The following is a 20,239-nucleotide window of genomic DNA, read 5'->3' as shown; positions in this document are numbered from 1 at the left end:
CCAAGTATTACTTTTACCGAGATGTGAAGCATGGATATTTAAAAAGATAACAAGATCCAAGTGGTGGTTTGTGTAAAATTCCGTTTTAGGAGGTTGTGAATAATTATAAAACTTTCTTATAAGTGAAAAATTACCAAAACCATAATTCCAAAATTGATGTAATAAAAATCTTAATTTATTAAAATACCAAATAAATAAATGAAAACTTATTCTAATCTTGTAAATTCGAAATAATAATCCAAAACAATTACATCAAACTAACTAGAAATATTTAAAAATAAAACAATAAAAATTTTCTCTAGCACTCCACAACATTTCAATGTTTTACTCATCACTTGAAACATTTGTAATAACATTTACTCCCATATAACAACATGAATAATATGATCATCACGATACATACAAACCATAAAGGTGAGCTATTAGATTAATCATCCAATAAAATAGCATAACAACAACTATTAGTCAACATATGAATATTGTCAACATGGTAAACCCAAGAAAGTCATCTCAAAGGTAAGTCACCCCAACCACAAGCCACAACAAAGAAATTCCAAAACAACCGTCGCCTTCTGTATTCTACCGTACAAAACTTATCCTTCTGTATTCTATCGTACAAAACATATTTACCAAAACATGATAGTTTGAGTCATCCTCTACTCTAGCTTTGGACCTATCTCCTTGGCTCCTTAAGGACTTATGAGTAAAATCTTTGTTGCTGCTCACAACGGGCACTATACTCAACACGACCCAAAAACCTACGGGCAAGACATCTTTCTCTTTTACTGCTTCGAAAGACAAAAGGACAACACTCAAACTCATCTTTTATATCATCTCTCCAATAAAGAGATTCATCTCTAGATTTATGAAGTACAACAAGGATACACAACAACTACACATCACCACAACATCTAATAGCTTGGGACACATACCCAAATAAGGTAGATACTCTTGACAACCACCCATAGCACCTCGACCAACATCAAAGGACACCATGAGATGAGTAGCTCACGTGAATACTTGGAACTAAAAGTGTTAAAGACAACATCGTCTATATGAACAAACGATCTCATGTTTTGAAGTTTAATCAAATAACATTAAAACATGTTAAAATATCAGAAAGCAACCTAGGATAAAAATGTAGAGCCAAAAACCCAAACAAATAAAACTAGAACCTAAAACCCAAAACTTAGAAGGCATAGGAAAACACTTAGGCCCTAGGAAATAGAAAAACATTTAGGCTAAAACAATCAGACGCTTGACTAGATGATGTCTTGTCTAAAAGTTTCTGAGAGAGAACTGAGTTAAACGTTCAATGCTTAAGATACCTGAACTTGGTATTTGGCTTCTCTCGAAAACGAAAATGGGTCGAGACAATGTCTTCGACTAAACCAACTTAACTAAAAGATATAAGAAAGATTGAGAAAGTTAAAAAACTATCTGCCTACAAGGTACACATACAAAGAAGTGTTTACTTGTATCCAGTTGATACCACAAGTGAAACAGACACGTCATCTTTTGATGAAGTATCTACACGTTTGGTATCTTCAAATTAAAAGAGCTTAATTATAAAATGTTACCTAACGGTAGGAAATAAAAAAGAACTTTGTTGTTCTGAGCAAGCATTAAATGACATTAAATGTCAATGTTCAAAAACAACAAAAGTGATAAGAAAAGTATATGTGCATGCACAATTTACTCTAATTTTACAGATAAGCTATTCTACACGGATCCACAGTGCTACAAATCAAAAATCAAATGTGGACGTTAGAGACAAAAGAGATAATCATGGAATGTTCCTCTCTTGAAACAAAGTCTAAAATGATCATACAACCTACTTCAAGCAAAGGATAGGAAAAGCACGTCTGCTTTGACAAAGTTGACTTACACAACGACTGTTGTGAAAAAAAGAAAGAGAAAATACAAGTTTCAAGGCTATGAACTACAAACGTTGTCTAACAGACAAATATTAATCAAGCCCATAAATAGAAGATCTCTCACGAAGAAAATCAAAAGAATAGAATAAAGGATAACAAGTGCGAAAAGCTTACAACGTCATATCCATCCTACAGAGTAGAAGAGAGGAAAAGATCTCGAAGAAAAGATTATATCTGGGCTGAAGAAAAGAGAAGAGAAGAAAAAAGAGAAATAGATACTCTCGAGCTTAAACGTCAAATCTCTTACTTTTGTAAGATCATAGAGAGAAACACCTGCAAGTGTTTAAACTGTATTGTATTGTATTCATACCCTCTCGTGGAGAGATTTAGTCTAAACTACTTGTAAGCAATATTGGATTGCAATTATGAAAAGAATTAAAATACTTACAATTGAACTCTTTTGAGTTGAGGAATCTAGGCACGATAGTCTAGTACCAAGAGTGGTTCAAATACTTAAGGAAATCTCGACGGTTTTTTTAGTACCAGGAGTGGTGCGAATACTCAAGGAAATCTCGGCAAGGTGATGAGTACTAGGAGTGGTGCGAATACTCAAAGAAAATCTCGGCGAGGTAGCTGAGTACCAGGAGTAGGAATGGCAAAAAAACCTACACCTGCGGGTATCCGCGGGTAAAATCCGTTGCGGGTATTTAGTATCCGCGGGAAAGAGGTACCCGCGGGTAGCGTGTAACGGGTAATTTAATATTCGTTCGTTAATGGGTCAGGTTCGGGTGTCAAACTATCTGTACCCGCAGGTATCCGCTACCTGTTTAAAAAATGAAATTACAATTTTACGCATTAGGTTATATCTCTTCAATCTTTAGCTTCTTTATTCTCTACCGTCAAATAAATAGGACACCTAAATCTCAATTTACTTTCTTATGAAATTAGAAAAATAAGTTAAAAAAGTTGTTTTTAATTTTGCCCCTCTGTTATGGTGCAAAGGAACTAAATGAAAGAAATCAAATCAAACCAAATTGATTTTCCTTTGGGCTCGTTTCTTCTTCTTTCTTCTTCTTCTCTCTCAAACTTCCTCGAACCTTCTCTGCAATTCCCTTATCTCCATTGCCTACCAACAACAAGGATAACCGTCCCTAGTGGCCGCAAGGACCTCACGTTGCTTTTGCCGGAACATAACACTAATTTGGTGGTGTCGCTTCCTCTTCCGCCATCCACACCTCCGCCCGCGGCCAGCGACAAAGCTAGCCACCAGTACCAACAACAGCAGGTGATACCGTTCGCGGAGCTTGAGAGACTAAACCGCATCGGGAGTGGTCGACGACGTGAGGAGACGGTGACGAGATGCAGATCTGAGATGCAGACCTGAGATGCTTTGGTGCAGGTTTGAAATGCTTTGTTGGAAATTTGAGATGCTTTGTTGCAGATCTGATATGCTTTGGTGCAGATCTGAGCTTGGACAAAATGAACTCAACAATTTTTGGAGTCCCGATTTCTCTTTGAAGTGAAGATCTAGGGTTGGTGATTTTTGAAAAAGAAAGAAGAATAATCTTTGGACCAGAATTTGGGTTTGGATAATTGGAAAATGGGTATCCAACGGGTATTTGCGGGTTGGAAAAAATTCGCGGGTTTTTTTTATGCGGATACCCAACAGGTAGCGGGATGGATACGTGTACAATTTTTTACATGCGGGTCAGGTTCGGGTATCACACTATCCATGCCTGACTTGACCCGTTGTCATTCCTAACTAGGAGTGATGCTAATACTCATTTGTAATCGTGTAGTCGAACTCTCTGCGGAGGAGACTGGACGTAACTCAATTGGAGTGAACCAGTATAAAATCTTTTGTGTTATTCTCTCTTCTCTTTGCTAAATGATCGTCTTAGAAAACCTACAGTTGAGCTTTTTATTTGAAAATATAAGAACTTTCAAGCTAAATGATCCTTTATTTTTAAAGGAAGTTCTTACAAAAGCTGTAGTAGAAATTATTCTAATTAGCATGTTGATCTTTATAAAGCTTATATTTTAAGTCAAGCCTCTAAGACTTTAAAAAAATATCTCAGTCACTTGACAACGTGCTATAGCAGAACGATTGCGAAAAACGTTTTATAAAAACACTATTCAACCCCTCTTCTAGTGTTTTTCAGTTACTTCAAAAGGTAGGTAACTTAATTTTAGGGTTTATATATTATTTGAGAAATAGGTATTTTGTGAAAAGTAAAGTATGAGATCAAGAGAGATTGGTAAGAAAAAGCTAAGTTACGTAAGTAGAGTTGGCGAGGTGCTTTGGTCCAAAAAATTCATTATGACGAATTGATGAGTCAATATTTTCTTGACTTCACTTAGCTTATTGTGCTAGATTTAATTAAGGAATTGTGCTTGAATGTCCAGTATTTCCCCATTTTTGTTAATTGTGCTTAATTTGACAAGAAATTCTTATTTTAATTAATTTGAATTATCTGGGACTAATTATTTGCATTATTAATTGTAGGGAAATTGTTGGATAATATTTTGGGATTTAAAGAGAAATTTCACATCAATTATATTTTAAGCTAAAATGAGATAGGAGGTGGCACCTATTTTGAAGCGCTGATTCAATGTGGAAGCACACGGTTACGTATAAAAGAGGGATTAATTTCTTTTAGTGGAAGCAAGCAGCATGCACATTTCATTTAAAAGATGCAAGGGTTGTGACATGAAGAGGAGAACACGCTGTTTGGGAGCACAATTATTACATGGGATTTTTATTTATTCCAGTACACGGGAGAGTCACGCCCAACAGGTGGGCCACGCTATGCATTTCCTTTTCTTTGCAATCATTTGGCTGGATTCATTTTGGGCTTTGGAGAAAAGAGAAAATGGTGGCTTTCTTTTGGAGGTGCACACAACAGCACGTTACGACCCATAAATGAAAAGGATTTTGGCTTCTTTATTGGAGATAATTGGCACCTAACACTACGTGAAGCAGAAAAAAAGGGCACCACATCAGAAGCGGTCCAGCAAATTAGGAGGTGAGCTGCAACGTGCTTGAGGAGGTGCTGGGAGAGAAATGGGCAGCAGGGCCTGGTCCAGCATCTAGCCTTCACACAGACAGCTGGAGCAGCTTTGGATGCACAATGATTGAATAGAGAAGGCTGCTACGTCCAGCAAGCAGGTCCAGCAACGTGAAGGAGCAAATCCAGTAGAGGCACCAACTGGTCCAGAAGGAGGAAGCGGTCCAGCAAGCAAGTCCAGGGAGGAAGCACACGGAAAAAGGGATGAGAGCTTTGGAGGAGGAGGTGATGGATTTTCTAGGCACATGTGTGAATAAAAGCAACAACCGCCACCCTAGAATGGAATCATCTTTCAATTAGAAAAGCACACGAACATTGAATTGAAGAAGAGGCCACGCACATGGAGGGTTACAACTAGAGGATTCATCACGCTGGTGCAGCCGCCACAGGGGCATTCACTTATTTTCTCATTTAGGAAGCATATGAAATAGTGGAACGGTGATTTATGCATTTTCTACGGTTTAATGTCTCAATAGATCCCTATTTTCGTCCCGAATTTGAAATAGGTCCCTGTTTTTTTTGAAGTCTTAATTAGATCCTTATTTTTGATAATTTGATGCAAATAAATCCTTTCCGTCAATTTCAGAAAACAGCGTTAATGAGTGTCTGACGTGGCCTGTGTGAATGCAATTTTTTAATACTCAGAAATAAAGAATGTATTAAATATATCATAATCCATGCTGAAATTAATTAAAGAGAGGGCAAATATGAAAAGTGGTAACGTTTTTTTGCTGAGAAATCAAAATCAAATTGGGGATTTTTCTATTCTAGGTTTGTGGAGCTTTACGCAGCCTCTAATGCCCCCACCATGCTGGCTTCGATCTACCACTCGTCACGTGACACTGAACCGGGCAATTAGCTGCGTCTTGCATAATCAATTTCACGAGTTGCGTGAGCACGAAGAATTGGCAGGGGGGTTCCATTGGCGCGGTGATGGAGTTTTGCTAGCAGCTTAGAAAGTTTGGGCATGGAGACCATGATTATCTGTATCTTAAGTGTAGAAACACTTTGGGGCATTTGTTGAATACAATTGGGGTTTCCTATGATTTTGGGAGTGTGAAAAAGAGGACTTCGCTTCGCGATGTTTTTTCCTTTGTTCCCGAGCTTGTGGATTTGTTGTTAGTGAGTTTAGATTATAGTAAACGGTGTGGTAACACCATCCTCTCCATCACGGGGCCTTCGCCGGTAGAAGTTTCGGATTTGATAATATTCTTGGCCCCTTTGAGGAATGCAATTATTCTGCAGAAGCAATTGTTGGGAGGTTCTGAGACGGAGCCCTAGAATAGAAAAATCTCCAATTTGATTTTGATTTGTCAGCAAAAAAAACATTACCACTTTCCATATTTGCCCTCTCTTTAATTAATTTCAGCATAGATTATGATATATTTAATACATTCTTTATTTCTGAGTATTAAAAAATTGCATTCACACAGGCCACGTTAGATACTCATTAACGCCGTTTTCTGAAATTGACAGGAAAGGATTTATTTGCATCAAATTATCAAAAATAAGGATCTAATTAAGACTTCAAAAAAAAAACAGGGACCTATTTCAAATTCAAGACGAAAATAGGGATCTATTGAGACATTAAACCCATTTTCTCCTCTTTGCTTTGAAGGGTTGGACGGTGCTGTGGAAGGCACATTTATTTTCATTTTGCAATGAGCACATGTTGTTTTTTATTACCTTTTTTTTAGATAATGCACGGATTATTGCGTCCAACAGCAGCTCTCTTTTACACGTTTATTTTGCTTTTAAACATGACGAGAAACAGTGATTAAAAATGGTAGAACGTTACAACTTATGAGGGAATTAATTTTAGAAGCACATGTTTTGTTTTTCTTTTTTTTCTTTTAGATAAAGGGTGCGTATTTTCATTTCTTTTTGCTGGCGGAAGCGGTGATTCTAGAGAATGTGCACACGGTGTCAATCCATTTTTCTTTTCTTTGAGGGAAAGCACGGTGATTTTTATTTTTGCTTGAAAGTGAAAGTTGTTGCAATGTTTCATTCCTTTATTAGCTAGTGTTACTCTTATTTCAAGCATTGCATTTTTTTTTTTTTACTCTAGCTGCATTTCACTTTTTAGCTCAAGCATTGCATTTTAATAGCTTTAATTGCGTTGGGATATTTATCTATTGTATTGTTCAGTTTACTATTTTCGTTCACTATGTTGTTTACTCTGTTCGGCTTTAAGTTGTACTGTTCAGTTTTACTTTTATAGTTCGGTGTCCAGCCTTTCTTTCCTGCATTTCAATTTCCACTTTTGGCTTAGAGACCGTTCGGTCTCAATGTTAAAATCATTCTAGAGACCGTTTGGTCTTTATGTTTTCCACATTTCTTCCAGCATTTTCAATTCTATTTGGTTATGTTTAATTTCCATGCTTTCATTTAGTTTAATTCTCATCTTAAACACCTTCAACACCCCCCCCCCCCCCCCACTATGTGTTTGACCTAAGTCTCGAACCACATTTGGTCCTTGAGAGACAACCTAGGAGTCACTTCCTAGTATACTGCACTTTAATTGCATATTAATTTTGATTCGGGTACGACCTCGATCACGAATACTAAATGAATAACCTTAATAAGTACCTATAGGTAATAGGAACATGGATTTAGTTATTCGTTTGATAAAAAGACAAACATGAGTATCATGTACATCCCAACAAGTCCCTCATGTTCATCAATCACATACCCAGGTACATCCCAACACCCACTCATCCTCCACTTTCAACCACAAGTCAAACTGACCCAAAACATAACCATTAACCTCAATCTCTTATTATCATCATGTTCCACAGTTCCTCAGGCTTGGTTCACGTCCATTCTTCATCAAATTCACCATTTTTCACCAAAATGGACTGTGATAATCAATTATCACTTAAGACAATCGATTATCTCAGTGAAATTTATCCAGAAACATCACGCAAGAAGGGATAATCGATTATTCTCGAAACCACACTCAAACCCAACGTGCAAATAATCGATTATAACTAATGATAATCGATTATTGCCGAATCAAAACTCATCTTAGACATGATTCAAGCATTCAAACATACATACATCAATCCTAGATCACGTGGAAACATAGTTAGCACATCACACATGCATTCAAGCATCACATGCCCATGTAAACATACTTAAACACATATAATACATCACTTGAATCATCCATATCCAATCATTGACATGTTATACCCCCAATAATAGGGTGCAAAATAGTCTCCGATAAAAATACCAAATAGGTTTTCAATTAGCCAAACTAACTAAACATAATGCTTACAAATGAGAACTAAGAAGATGAAAATTCTCCAAAATAGAGCTGCTGATGCGAGGTTGTTTCCTCTCACAACGACGAAAACACCAGTGCAGGTTTTATGTTATGCAGGAATGACTTCTTCTCTTCCTTTCTCTCTCACTTGGTTTTTCCCTCTCTTCAAATGACTTTAATGTGCCCTACTAATATGACTCATCTCTACTAAAACAAAGTGATACATAATGGTCCACATTATTTGGCCTATTCTCCACATAGGAAGGGAGACTAATAACCCAACACTTACAACATATATTTGATTTAGAGACCACCAAGCATCATAACTTTGTTCTCCCTTAGCAACCAAAACCTTGTTGGGATAACAAAAAAAAAACATACATAATATATTCATAGGGAAAACTCATCACAAATATTACATAAACTCTATGCTCATTCATACACAAACTCTTACCCAACAATAACAAAAAATAATCATAATCATATACACATGTATCAAAACAAGGATTACCAATCAAGATAATCAAGAACACATATAACATACAACCATAAACAAACAATGGTAAGCTTCCCCATACCTTTGCCAATCATAAGGCTTTATCTACAACCCTAAAACACCACAAATTTTCCTTTACACTAACAGTTTCTCGTCGCTCTCTCTCTTCTTCTCCCAAAACGCCAATCTTCTCTCTTCCTCTATTTTGTCTCTTTGATTTAGAGTTTCTATAGTTTCTAAACACCAAACCACCCCTTAATTAATTTCTACACCAATTAAATGAAGGTAAAAGACCATTTTGCTCCTAGACAAAAATATAAAAATAAAAAAATAACATAACAATTATATTCTAACAAAAATATACACTCAAGAACCCTAATTTCCAAACAAAAAGCAAAAGTCTCAAAACTACTTTATTTTTAAAACTCTTATTTTCCTAGATCTTACATTTCACATGTCAATGTGTAGTATTTTTCTTTAATTTCTTTTAATTTTTTTACCACGTGTTAGGTCATTATTTTGTAGCATGATAGTAACTGTGTTACATGTTCGTATAATGTCACATGTTAATACTAGTACTACATAACAATTTTATATTCAATTTCGTTCTTATATTTGAAATTTTAACTATTTTAATCTTTTTTTTCTTCTTAAATGTAACAATGTTGTACCTCTTCAAAACGATACTAATTAAAAATTAAACTTAATTACAACTTATATATATATATATATATATATATATATATATATATATATATATATATATATATATATATTAAAATTTATGTATCAAACCATTCCATCTAAATATTGAAATTAATGTTATTTTATACATTTTTAATTTCAATAAACAAATCCTTATTTTAAACTTATAAAAATTTTAAAATATTAAAAATGTAAATATAAAATGACGCTGGTAATTTTTAAATATTATATATTAAGTTATACATTAACGTATTTTTCACATTAAATTTATAAATAAGCTAAATTATTTCAAGTATTAAAACTTATAAATTACAAGTTTCATTTTATATTTACATAAAATTACAAGTCTTAGACTTATAAATTACAAGTTTCATTAAAACTTATAAATTACAAGTTTCACTTATATATCACTGATTTTCCCAGTCTTAGACTCCTGAACAAATTTCACAGTTTCATATACCGGATTGTCTAATCTACAAGTTCCATCTCGAACTGTAGCTTTCTCCAATTTCGTAGTTGGCTTTCCAATGTCCACTGGAACTATAGACAGAACCATGGATCCATTCTAGATTGAAACACCTGAAATTGAATTATCACAGACGACAACTCATTTACCATGTTGATTATCGTCCCATTATATATATAAATTAATTAATTAGGGACGGCATAATCAATTGATTATTATTTGAGTGTTTAAATTTGGGCATTGGTTTAGAGTTTTGGCTAACGTGGTGATTTTGAATCAAATATGGAGGTTACACCCAGGAAGAAAGGAATGGCTATCACTGCCTAAGCAACATGGGAGACGAGGAGTACGTTAAGGGGTGGGGGAGGAAGGTGATCGTGGTGCTGGTGGTAGTGTCGTTGACGACATTGTTGACGACATTGAAGGGGATGATGGAGATGAATAAGGGAGGGAGAGAAGCCTCACAGTGTGAAGATGCATGAAGGAAGGATTGCCACGTTTTAGAAAAAGGAAAAGTGATGTGGCACACCGTTAGCCACCTAAGAAAAAAATAAACGTCGTTGATTATGGAGGACTAAATCTCACATTTTCATTAAGGAGAGGGATGAAAATAAATCAAAGTTCGGTAGAGGGACTAAACCCAAAAACGCTTGATAGTTGAGGGACTAAACACATATTTAACCCAAAAAATTATAAGTTAAAAATAGGAATTTTTTATTGAAATTAAAAGTGTATAAAATAAAAGTAATTGCAATAATTAAGTGGAGTGATTTGTTATATAAATTTTAAAAAAATATATTTTAAAATGTATATATAAGTTGTAATTAAGTTTAATTACTAATTTGATTACATTTTAGAGAGAGACAACATAATGAGTCTATAACTCTTCATGAGAGCATAAAGGAGGACCTTTGATGGAAAAGAGGCTTGCTCTAAAATTAAATGATGAAAGTGGACCAAGGCAATTTTCATTGAAAAAGTTAACATCAATGTTGAAACATGACCCAAAGGATAGAACAAGACCATGTGAAGGAACAAACTTTGGAGCCAAATGATGGAAACCCACTTCACAAAGTTGAAGGAGACTCCATGGATATGATGCATTTGGATTTGAAAGCTTGAAATGATAAATGGGAATATGTTGGAAGAGTGGTTTGGATGTGTATCTTGAAGGAGGGTGTGTCAACCATCAAGAAAAGGTTAGGAGAGTCTAGAAGAAAACTATCCTAGTGAACTTTAAAAGGAAGAACTGTAATATTGGTAGAATTTCTCTATATTATTTCCAAGTTGAATTTAGAAAGCTTGGGTACTTCGATTTATAGAATGGAGGAGTTAACCCAAGTGAAGAAAAGTGCAATCAATCTAACAGCTTCAAGAACCTTATTCAAGAGTGGGGCCTAAGCAACCCCAAATAACTACTTAAGAATCAAGTTATAAAAGTCAAAATTGTCGTTTCTATAGAAAGTTGTCTATGTTTAATCGATTATGTAAATCCCATAATCAATTAAATCAGAAAATACAATGCTAAGAGAAGAGAAAGACAAGCTAAAACACTATCTTCCATAAAAAAGAGCTCTTTGAAGTCTTTCTTCTTTTTCCATTATCCTAGCCATGTCTCATGGTCTAGCTCCCTAGATGGGTTTCCATCAACCTTCCTAAGAGAATTACTAGAAGCATGACAATAATGGAGACCTTTAATTCATCATCCTTTTCTTTATTTAGCATTTGTTTATGTTGAATTTAGTTTGTGGACTAATATTAGATTGACTTGACTTGTTGAATTTTATATTTGTTTTGTAGGATTAACTAGAATCATTTTGGAAGGGATAACACTACTTCGAGTGGAGGATAGACTTGGGCTTGGACCATGCACATGAGGTGCCTTTGAAAGACTTGGAGAGCTTAGAGTTGACCTTCCTTTCTAAAAGGTTAAGGACGCATGGAGAGACTTGGAGAACAAGTTAGGTCACACTCCATACTAAAGGAGTCTTCTTTTTAGATGACCTAATTTTAGGAGCACTTCTCTTTTATGTGCTTTTGTGTTCTTAGATTTTTGTTTTTGCTAAGAGACCTCTTCCATTACCTATAAAAGGAGGTCTCTTAGACTTGTAAAAGGATTGAATATTTGAAGAATTATACACTTATATTTAACCATTTGTGAGAACTCTCTTGAGAGTGTACTCTTCTCTCAAGTCTTATCTTTAGTCTAGGACTCAAGTGGCAACAACATCCAATTTATCTTGAGTTTGATGAGTTTTATGCCCCTTCAGATGGCATGTCAACACATTAATTCACTCTCCCTTCTAGTCATCTTTAAGTGCATTTTTGTTTCTCTTTTGGTTCATATGATGTTTTCTATATTAAGCTACAATACTTTTGTTATTAATTTTCCTTAATTGAATTTCTCTTCTTTGAAATTGAACCATCACATTTAGATAACATTTTAGTTATCTTAATATGCAATGAGGATCTTCCTTAAATTTTTTTCACCATTAATACCATATCTTTAAAAACTAAAATTAGTTTTCATCACCACATTATTCCACTAAAAAAACTAAATTAAGTCAAAAATTCAAATATTAAAACTAAATTAAATATAAAACATTATCAAGACCGAAACATAACATTATCGCTTAATATAAAAATGACTTAATTATATAATTTTTTAAAATTAAAGAACTTAATTGCGCGACATAAAATTTTCTAGTCTTTTCAAATTTTGGTGGACCAAGTTAATTAAGTCAGCTATAATATCTTATTATGAAAATGTTTGAGATTTTCCTTAAAAAAATCCTATAAAATACCTCTAACAATATCAAAATCAAATATCTCATCTCAAATTTATGAATTATGCTAACCAAATAATCAAATGTTAAATAAAGAAGTATAATCCACCCTGTTTATCTCCACTTGCTGTTTGCTGCTGTGGAGTGGACAGGCCCCAAACGCATACTCATTTGATTTTGAATTGCTTCTTTCCTCCTTCTACTTGTTTCTTCTTTGTATTTGATTTGATTTTGGCACAAGGAGGAAGGGGTTATTGTGAAACCCTAACCTAATCATGGCGCACAGGTTGCTCAGAGACCACGAAGCCGACGGTTGGGAGCGCTCCGATTTTCCTATTATCTGCGAATCCTGCCTCGGCGACAGCCCATACGTTCGAATGGTTTGTTTCCTTATCTCCTTGTCTTTTTTTTTTTTAAATATTCGAATGGTTCTGTTTTGTTTTCGTAGGATAGAATGGGTTAGTGATTGTTATGTGGTTATCAATTGTGGCCATCACTGGTATTTTCCTTTAGGTGATTATATGATTATGAATTCCTTGTCCTTGCTATGGTACTGTGATTATTGAAAGGCTGAAGAACAACTGAGTTTGATTTAGTATATCGACGATCCTCATGTGATCAGCAATTAAGAATTGAGTAGTGGATTTGTGGAATAGTTATAGGTTAGGTTGCGCCTTGCAGTTTTGTTATTATGAGGATGGGGGATTTCTAGAGGCAAGTGTTAAGTTTAAACCTTTGTTAATAGTGAGCCAGGACAATGGTTTTGTTTCTGTACCGTTAGGACTCTCTTCAACTTTGACATTGGATGATGTCTTAGATGGAGTAATCGGATTGCAGCCGATGTGGTGGGTTGGCTTCAGTACATGGTAATTTGGATCTCACTTTTTGAGGAAAACATGTCTGTGTACCTTGGTGAAACAATCTCCATGAAGGTAGTTTGAGGTCTAACCCCACAAGCTTACATGTCTTGACAGTCAAGGCCCACTATCCTTATAAGGGGTAGAGATTAATGGTTTCTAGGTGTATAAATAGACCTCTATACCATCACTAGGTCTCTTAATGTCCTTGACTAGAACTGTTTTCAACACTATGAGATTGATATCCTGAGTTGTTGTAGATTAATTCTTACTGGGCTTTTTTTTTTCTTGATGGAGGATCCATTTTATGTTTCTGTGTCTGCTTTCAGATTTAGTAGAATTTTGAGATCCTTAGAAATAAAACTGAGTTACGAGTATGTTTTCTCATGGTCCACTCATTGTTTGGTAATTTAAACTTAGTAATTATTTTAATTTTTTTCATTGGGTTCTATGGAACGCTAACTTTTTCAATCAGAGTAGTTCGAAACTATCATTATGTGAAATTGTTAATTTCCTGATTTACTATGAAAAATCATGTTGAGAGTGTTGATGAACGTGCATAATTGATAATTTTCAGATTTCAGCATGTTTTTATTGAAGATGAGATTGTGGGAGTCCATATGTATATTTAATTGTTTTTTATGTTTATCTTTGGGTGCAGACCAAAGCAGACTATGACAAGGAGTGCAAGATATGTACACGGCCATTCACTGTTTTCAGATGGAGACCTGGTCGAGATGCAAGATATAAGAAATCTGAGATCTGTCAGACGTGCAGTAAATTGAAAAATGTCTGTCAAGTGTGCCTTCTGGACCTTGAATATGGACTACCAGTTCAAGTTCGGGACACTGCTCTCAGTATTGATTCCAATGATGCCATTCCAAAGAGTGATGTTAATAAGGAGTATTTCGCTGAAGAGCATGACCGTAGGGTGTGTTTTCCTTAAATTAGGTCATATTTAAAGTTGAATCTAATCATTGATTAGAAAATAATGGTGTTTTGATGCTACAATTAGTTTGAGAATCAAGATGCTAGATGTTGATCGTTGTTTTGGATGAAAAATTACCTTCTGTTCATTTAAGTTAATCCTTGAAATTTCTCATAATCTGGGTGTGCTCTTCTGTGTCATGCGGAAACCTTTTAGCTACCTCTTTTTATCTGATTGACTTTACTAGTGTATATATATGTTCAACTCTGACAGTTTTAAACTCTGAGCTGGTTTATTTGAATTCCAATTGTGTAGTTTCTCCATGAAGTTATCTACCTTATCTGATCCCAGTCAAGATTTTCCTTAAAAAAAAATCATAGGAGTAATTAGTTTAGGGTCAATCTATAAGTAGTTGTGCGTGAATTGTTGTTTTTGTGACTTGCATGGTGTTAGATATATTATCTTTTATCTTTTAGTTGGTTTGTTATTATTTATCATTTGTATTTTGGGCTTAGCCCATATTTCTTCTATTATAAATAGAGAACCCTATATGTGTATTTTACACAAGAGGGATTAATTTAAATATAGTTTTTTACTATATTCAACATGGTATCAGAGCAGGTTCTCTGATCTTCTTCTGGTGTCTCTGCTGTCTGCCGGCGGCTGGCCGCCATGGCCGCCGGCAGCCCCTAAAATTTCAGTGGGCAACCCTTCTCTCTTTCTTTTTCTCTTAAATCTGTGCCACAGTCAGCACCGTGCAGTCAGATCTCTCCACCGTCGCCGCCGCTTCTTTCCGGCCAGTCCGTCGCCGCCTCCGGCCACCGCTACCGCCGTCGTCGCCGCCGCCGCCGCCGGAGTTCCAGAATCGACCGGCGACCACACCATCGGAATCGTCTCGGCCGGGCGACCACCGTCGCACAAAGATCTCGGAGATCGGAGCACCCACGCGCCGCCACGCGCCGCCGCAAGATTCGCCGCTGCCGCCGCTGCCGTCGCGCGTGCCGGCGCGTCGCCGGAGCTTTCCGCCGCCGATCAGCACTGCCGTGATCGCCTCTTCGCCCTCTTTCTGGATCTGTGGTCGTTGCATCAATCGGAGTACTTTGAATTTTTAAGGTTTCTCCCTCACCATGGCTGCCCAACTTGATGATCGGAGTCGGTCTCGCCAACCAGACCATCGCCGCTGGCCATGCCGTTTGCCGCTGTCCCGCGCCGTTTGACCACTGTCCAGCCACTATTGATCGCTGTCCAGGTGCCGTTTCCGCTGTCCGGCGCCATTTAGTTTGCCGCTGTTCGGCACTGTTTGCCACTTTTCGGTGCTAGAGTTAGCCCGATGTTTGGCCCTGTTTGCCGCTGTTCAGTGCTAGAGTTAGCACTGTTTGCTGCTGTTTGGTGCTAGAGTTAGCACTGTTTGCCGTTGTTCGATGCTAGAGTTTAGACCGATCTTCTTGTGATACACGGCTAAGTATCACCACTTGGGAGTTGTCCAGCAAAGAATTTTGGACCTCCAACGTATCTTTAGATCTTTGATGTCTTTGTTTCATCATTGTAGCTTAATATTTTGTTTTGTTTTAGTGGTCCAGCAACTGTGATATTCCACATTTCCGCCGTTCACGCTGAGGGGCCGTTCACACTGAGGGGGAGTACGTTTCCAAGACATTGCAAGTCAAGTCACATATATATGGGTGTAGTCCCTGCAGTTTTGTAAGATTTCAGCTACTACTGTTGATCCCGTCACCCATCCATCATTGATGAGAATTTAGTGTAGTCCCTGCAGTTTTGTAGCTCTTAGCTTTCAGCTACCACTGTTGATCCCGTCACTCATCCATCATTGATTGGGAATCAGTCCTTGCAGATTGTCATTGTCCACCACTACTTTCCTTCATCCACTTTTGAAGTTGAAGTTTCACAAGCTGCTGTTAGTTCATCTATGTTTGCCTCACACTCTTGAAGACAAATCATCTAGTTTAACACTGAGTTCATCTATTCCAAGCTTAGTTCATACAATTTGTATGCTCCAGCTTGAGGGGGAGTGTTAGATATATTATCTTTTATCTTTTAGTTGGTTTGTTATTATTTATCATTTGTATTTTGGGCTTAGCCCATATTTCTTCTATTATAAATAGAGAACCCTATATGTGTATTTTACACAAGAGGGATTAATTTAAATATAGTTTTTTACTATATTCAACACATGGTTTTTGTTATATTGTGGCATTTTTTTATCTTTTCGAATGCAGAATTCTTCAACCATAGAACTCCGATTTTCTCACACTCATTTGACAGCAGCTGTGAAAATTTCAAATTTTCATGATATTGTTTTAAGAGTCTGACTATTTTTTACTTCTCTTTGATCATTACTTGATTGGTATCTTTTTACTAAGAATGAAAGGATGGTGCAGGCTAGAGCTGGTATAGATTATGAATCCTCTTATGGTAAAGTACGCCCAAATGATACTATCATGAAGCTTCAAAGGACAACACCATATTACAAGAGGAACCGAGCACATATTTGCAGTTTCTACATAAGGGGTGAATGTACCAGAGGAGCTGAGTGCCCTTATCGACATGAGATGCCAGTTACTGGGGAGTTGTCTCAACAAAATATTAAAGATCGTTATTATGGGTATGCATGGTTATAAATGACTTTATTTGCTTTTTGCTTACTTACTTGGTCTCTCTTTTAATTATTATTCCAATTTATTTTTTTGTTTGTCACTTTTGCACTGGGAAGCAACTCAAGCATTTTTCATGCTGTTAGTTTATTAGGCATTCACTTAGTTCTTTTATGTTGGTTATGTGTGATGATCTGCTGCATAGCTAAGATAACAAGTTTGCATGTTACTTTTATTCCAGCAAAAGCCATTTGATAGTTCTGCCTGTAGGAGCTATGTTAACCGCTATTTGACATTAACATTTGAGTGTAAGTGAGGGGCTTTTATTTATTACTATATTACCAACTGCCATTTATTGGAATTTTAGCTTTCTTCTATATGTGGCCAAACTCATGTATTTTGTTGTGTGTTTTTTAGTGAAATGGAATGGCTATTCTCGCCTTCATGATCATTCTTTTTCAGTCTCATGTTAACCTATTGTTCATTTTATTCTTAGTTTTCTCTGCTTGATTTCCTTGTAACTACGGACTCTCATGTTATAGTTGTGTATTTGTTCACATTTTAAATATCGCCTCATGCTTTTGACTTTGTTAATTTTCCATTTTTGTTTTTAAATGTTTAGAGTGAATGATCCAGTGGCTTTGAAGCTACTTGGCAAGGCAGGAGAGATGACCACTCTGGAGGCTCCTGAGGATGAGAGCATTAAAACTCTTTATGTTGGTGGACTTGATGCTAGGGTCACTGAGCAGGATTTGAGGGATCACTTCTATGCCCATGGAGAAATTGAATCCATCAAAATGGTTCTCCAGCGGGCTTGTGCTTTTGTAACATATACAACCAGGGAAGGTGCAGAGAAAGCAGCAGAAGAACTCTGCAACAAATTGGTTATTAAGGGCCTAAGGTTAAAGCTGATGTGGGGCAGGCCTCAGACATCAAAACCTGAGTCTGACAGTTCTGATCAAGCAAGGCAGCAGGCATCTGTAGCTCACAGCGGATTGTTGCCTCGGGCAGTTATATCACAGCAGCAGAACCAGGACCAAACTCAAGGAGTGGTTTACTATAACAATCCTCCACCTCCTCAGCAGGAAAGAAGCTACTACCCATCAATGGATCCTCAAAGAATGGGTGCTCTTATTCCATCCCAAGATGGTCCTCCTCCTGGTGGGCCTTCTGGGTCAGGGGAGAACAAGCCTGGTTTGGAAAAGCAGCAGATGCAACATTATCCCCATTCATTGATGCCTCCTCCACCTGGTCAATATCATCATCAGTATTATCCTCCATATGGTTATATGCCTCCAGCTCCCCCTTATCACCATCATCAGTATCCACCTCCATACAATGCTGCAGGGCCTCCATCACAGCCATCAGCAAGAAATCATCCTTATCAGCATTCTATACAGCCAGGGTCTGGACAGGCCGCAACTGCCCCAGCTGAAACTGGAACATCAACTTCAGGGTCACAGCAGCAATAAAATTTCTCATATACTGATGTTTCCAGTTATGTTCAATTATTGTTCGAAGTTTTTCAATAAACTGACCATGCCGATAGGGAAGATATTCACACTCAAGCTATCAATTTACTATCTCTGCTGGCATGATGTTAGCGTTTGGTGGCTTGAACAAGTTATTCCATGATTTGATTTTGTGCTCTTTTAACTCTTGGCTTCCTTGTTAGATCATAGTCATGCTCAGCTTTAGTATTACTCTTCACTGAATTCTGTTGTTACAACTAATGTTTTGATTATATAGCACTCAGTAAAGATGGTCAATTGATTTTGTATACTATTAGAATACGTGAAGAATGTGACAGATTGATTTAGAACTTTCTATTGTTGAGGATCGTATTCTTGTATTTTTTAAAAGATTCAAGTTGGTTCTTCATTGATTATTGTATTAGTAGTTTTATAAATAGCAGAATTAGTTTCTCTCTTCTTTTGGTTATAGTACACATCTTAATCATAAAGTAGTAAATGAATTTAACTAAGATAATATAGATTCCTTAACTGTGCATTTACAGGTCACGTTGTCATACCCTTCTTTAGGTTGGTTGTTGCTTCTTGTACTTGCATGAAGTATGAAAAATGTGAAAATTATAAGCATTTATCTCGATAGCTTCTTGTACGCATGCTCATCCGGCTTAGTTCATACAAATCCCATGGCAAGAGACAAAGAATGCCTTGAATCTCACTTCCGTATTTGTCGTTATGTAAGTAGTAACACTCAGTGCCAACAGAAAAACTTAGTATAAGCAAAAAAAACAAAAATATATAGCTAGAGCACTCTAAATCCAAGAAATTCATACCTACTAATGATTCATATAAGGAAACTAACATGAAGCCGATGGAAGTAGTTGGTAGTAGTAAAATGGCTGAAAATCATGTAATTGTTGCATTGGGTTTGTTGGTGTGTGGTTGGTCATGGGTGGAAGGGACGCATGGGGAGTACTTGATTGGGGTTGGGAGCTATGACATGACTGGTCCTGCTGCTGATGTGAACATGATGGGTTATGCGAACTTGGAGCAGAACACAGCTGGTATTCATTTCAGGCTAAGGGCAAGAACTTTCATTGTGGGTGAGAGCCCTGATGGCCCTAGGTTTGTTTTTGTCAATCTTGATGCTTGCATGGCATCTCAGCTTCTAACTATCAAGCTGCTTCAGAGACTTAATTCAAGGTACCAACTAATTTGGACTCCCTTTATACATTACTTCATTAGTTGCATCATCATAGTAACTAACACTTAGGTTGTGTTCACTTTAAGAGTATTTACTATTTACTAATATCATCGAGCATGGAAAGCAATGCATTGCGTGTTCACTTGAAGGTATTTACGTGCAAGTAACGCGATTGATTTGCGAGATGCACTTCTTTTTGGTCACCCGTTAGGTTGAGAAGATTTGGAGGGATAGTAGCATGAATTACCCATGTGCCCCTCACATTTTAAATTTTTCGAGAACCACTGCTCATTTGTCCTCATTCAATCTTCACTGCTCCACACGTATTCCAGCACAGCACCAGTAAATCACATATTCATACACCTCTTTCACCACTCATAAATCATCCAATTAATCTCTTTTTTTAATCATTAGTTTAGGAGTGAAGAAAACAAACCCCAAATAATACTTCAACTTATTTTTCGTTCACTGTTATAAATTATGCATTTTTATAATTGAGAAAT

General features: G+C 36.5%; 2 protein-coding genes across 2 annotated transcripts in view; both read left to right on the top strand.

The window, feature by feature from the left end:
* Positions 1-12,743: 12,743 nt before the first annotated feature.
* On the top strand, positions 12,744-18,843 carry LOC108320004 (zinc finger CCCH domain-containing protein 49). The gene is made up of 4 exons (XM_017551343.2): positions 12,744-13,046; positions 14,185-14,454; positions 16,851-17,074; positions 17,686-18,843. The coding sequence occupies exons 1-4, from the start codon at positions 12,942-12,944 to the stop codon at positions 18,533-18,535; spliced, it is 1,449 nt and encodes a 482-aa protein (XP_017406832.2). The 5' UTR covers positions 12,744-12,941; the 3' UTR covers positions 18,536-18,843.
* Positions 18,844-19,427: 584 nt separating this feature from the next.
* Positions 19,428-20,239, top strand: part of LOC108319978 (neutral ceramidase 2) — a 36,166-nt gene continuing 35,354 nt past the window's right edge. Inside the window, exon 1 of the mRNA XM_017551312.2 lies at positions 19,428-19,735. Within this exon, the coding sequence (XP_017406801.1) occupies positions 19,428-19,735 (308 nt within the window). The remainder of the gene's footprint in view (positions 19,736-20,239) is intronic.

This window comes from Vigna angularis, chromosome 6, assembly GCF_016808095.1.
Source record: "Vigna angularis cultivar LongXiaoDou No.4 chromosome 6, ASM1680809v1, whole genome shotgun sequence".
Lineage (NCBI taxonomy): Eukaryota > Viridiplantae > Streptophyta > Magnoliopsida > Fabales > Fabaceae > Vigna > Vigna angularis.
Note: the sequence above shows the minus strand (reverse complement) of the source record. Positions and strands in the feature narration are given on the sequence as shown.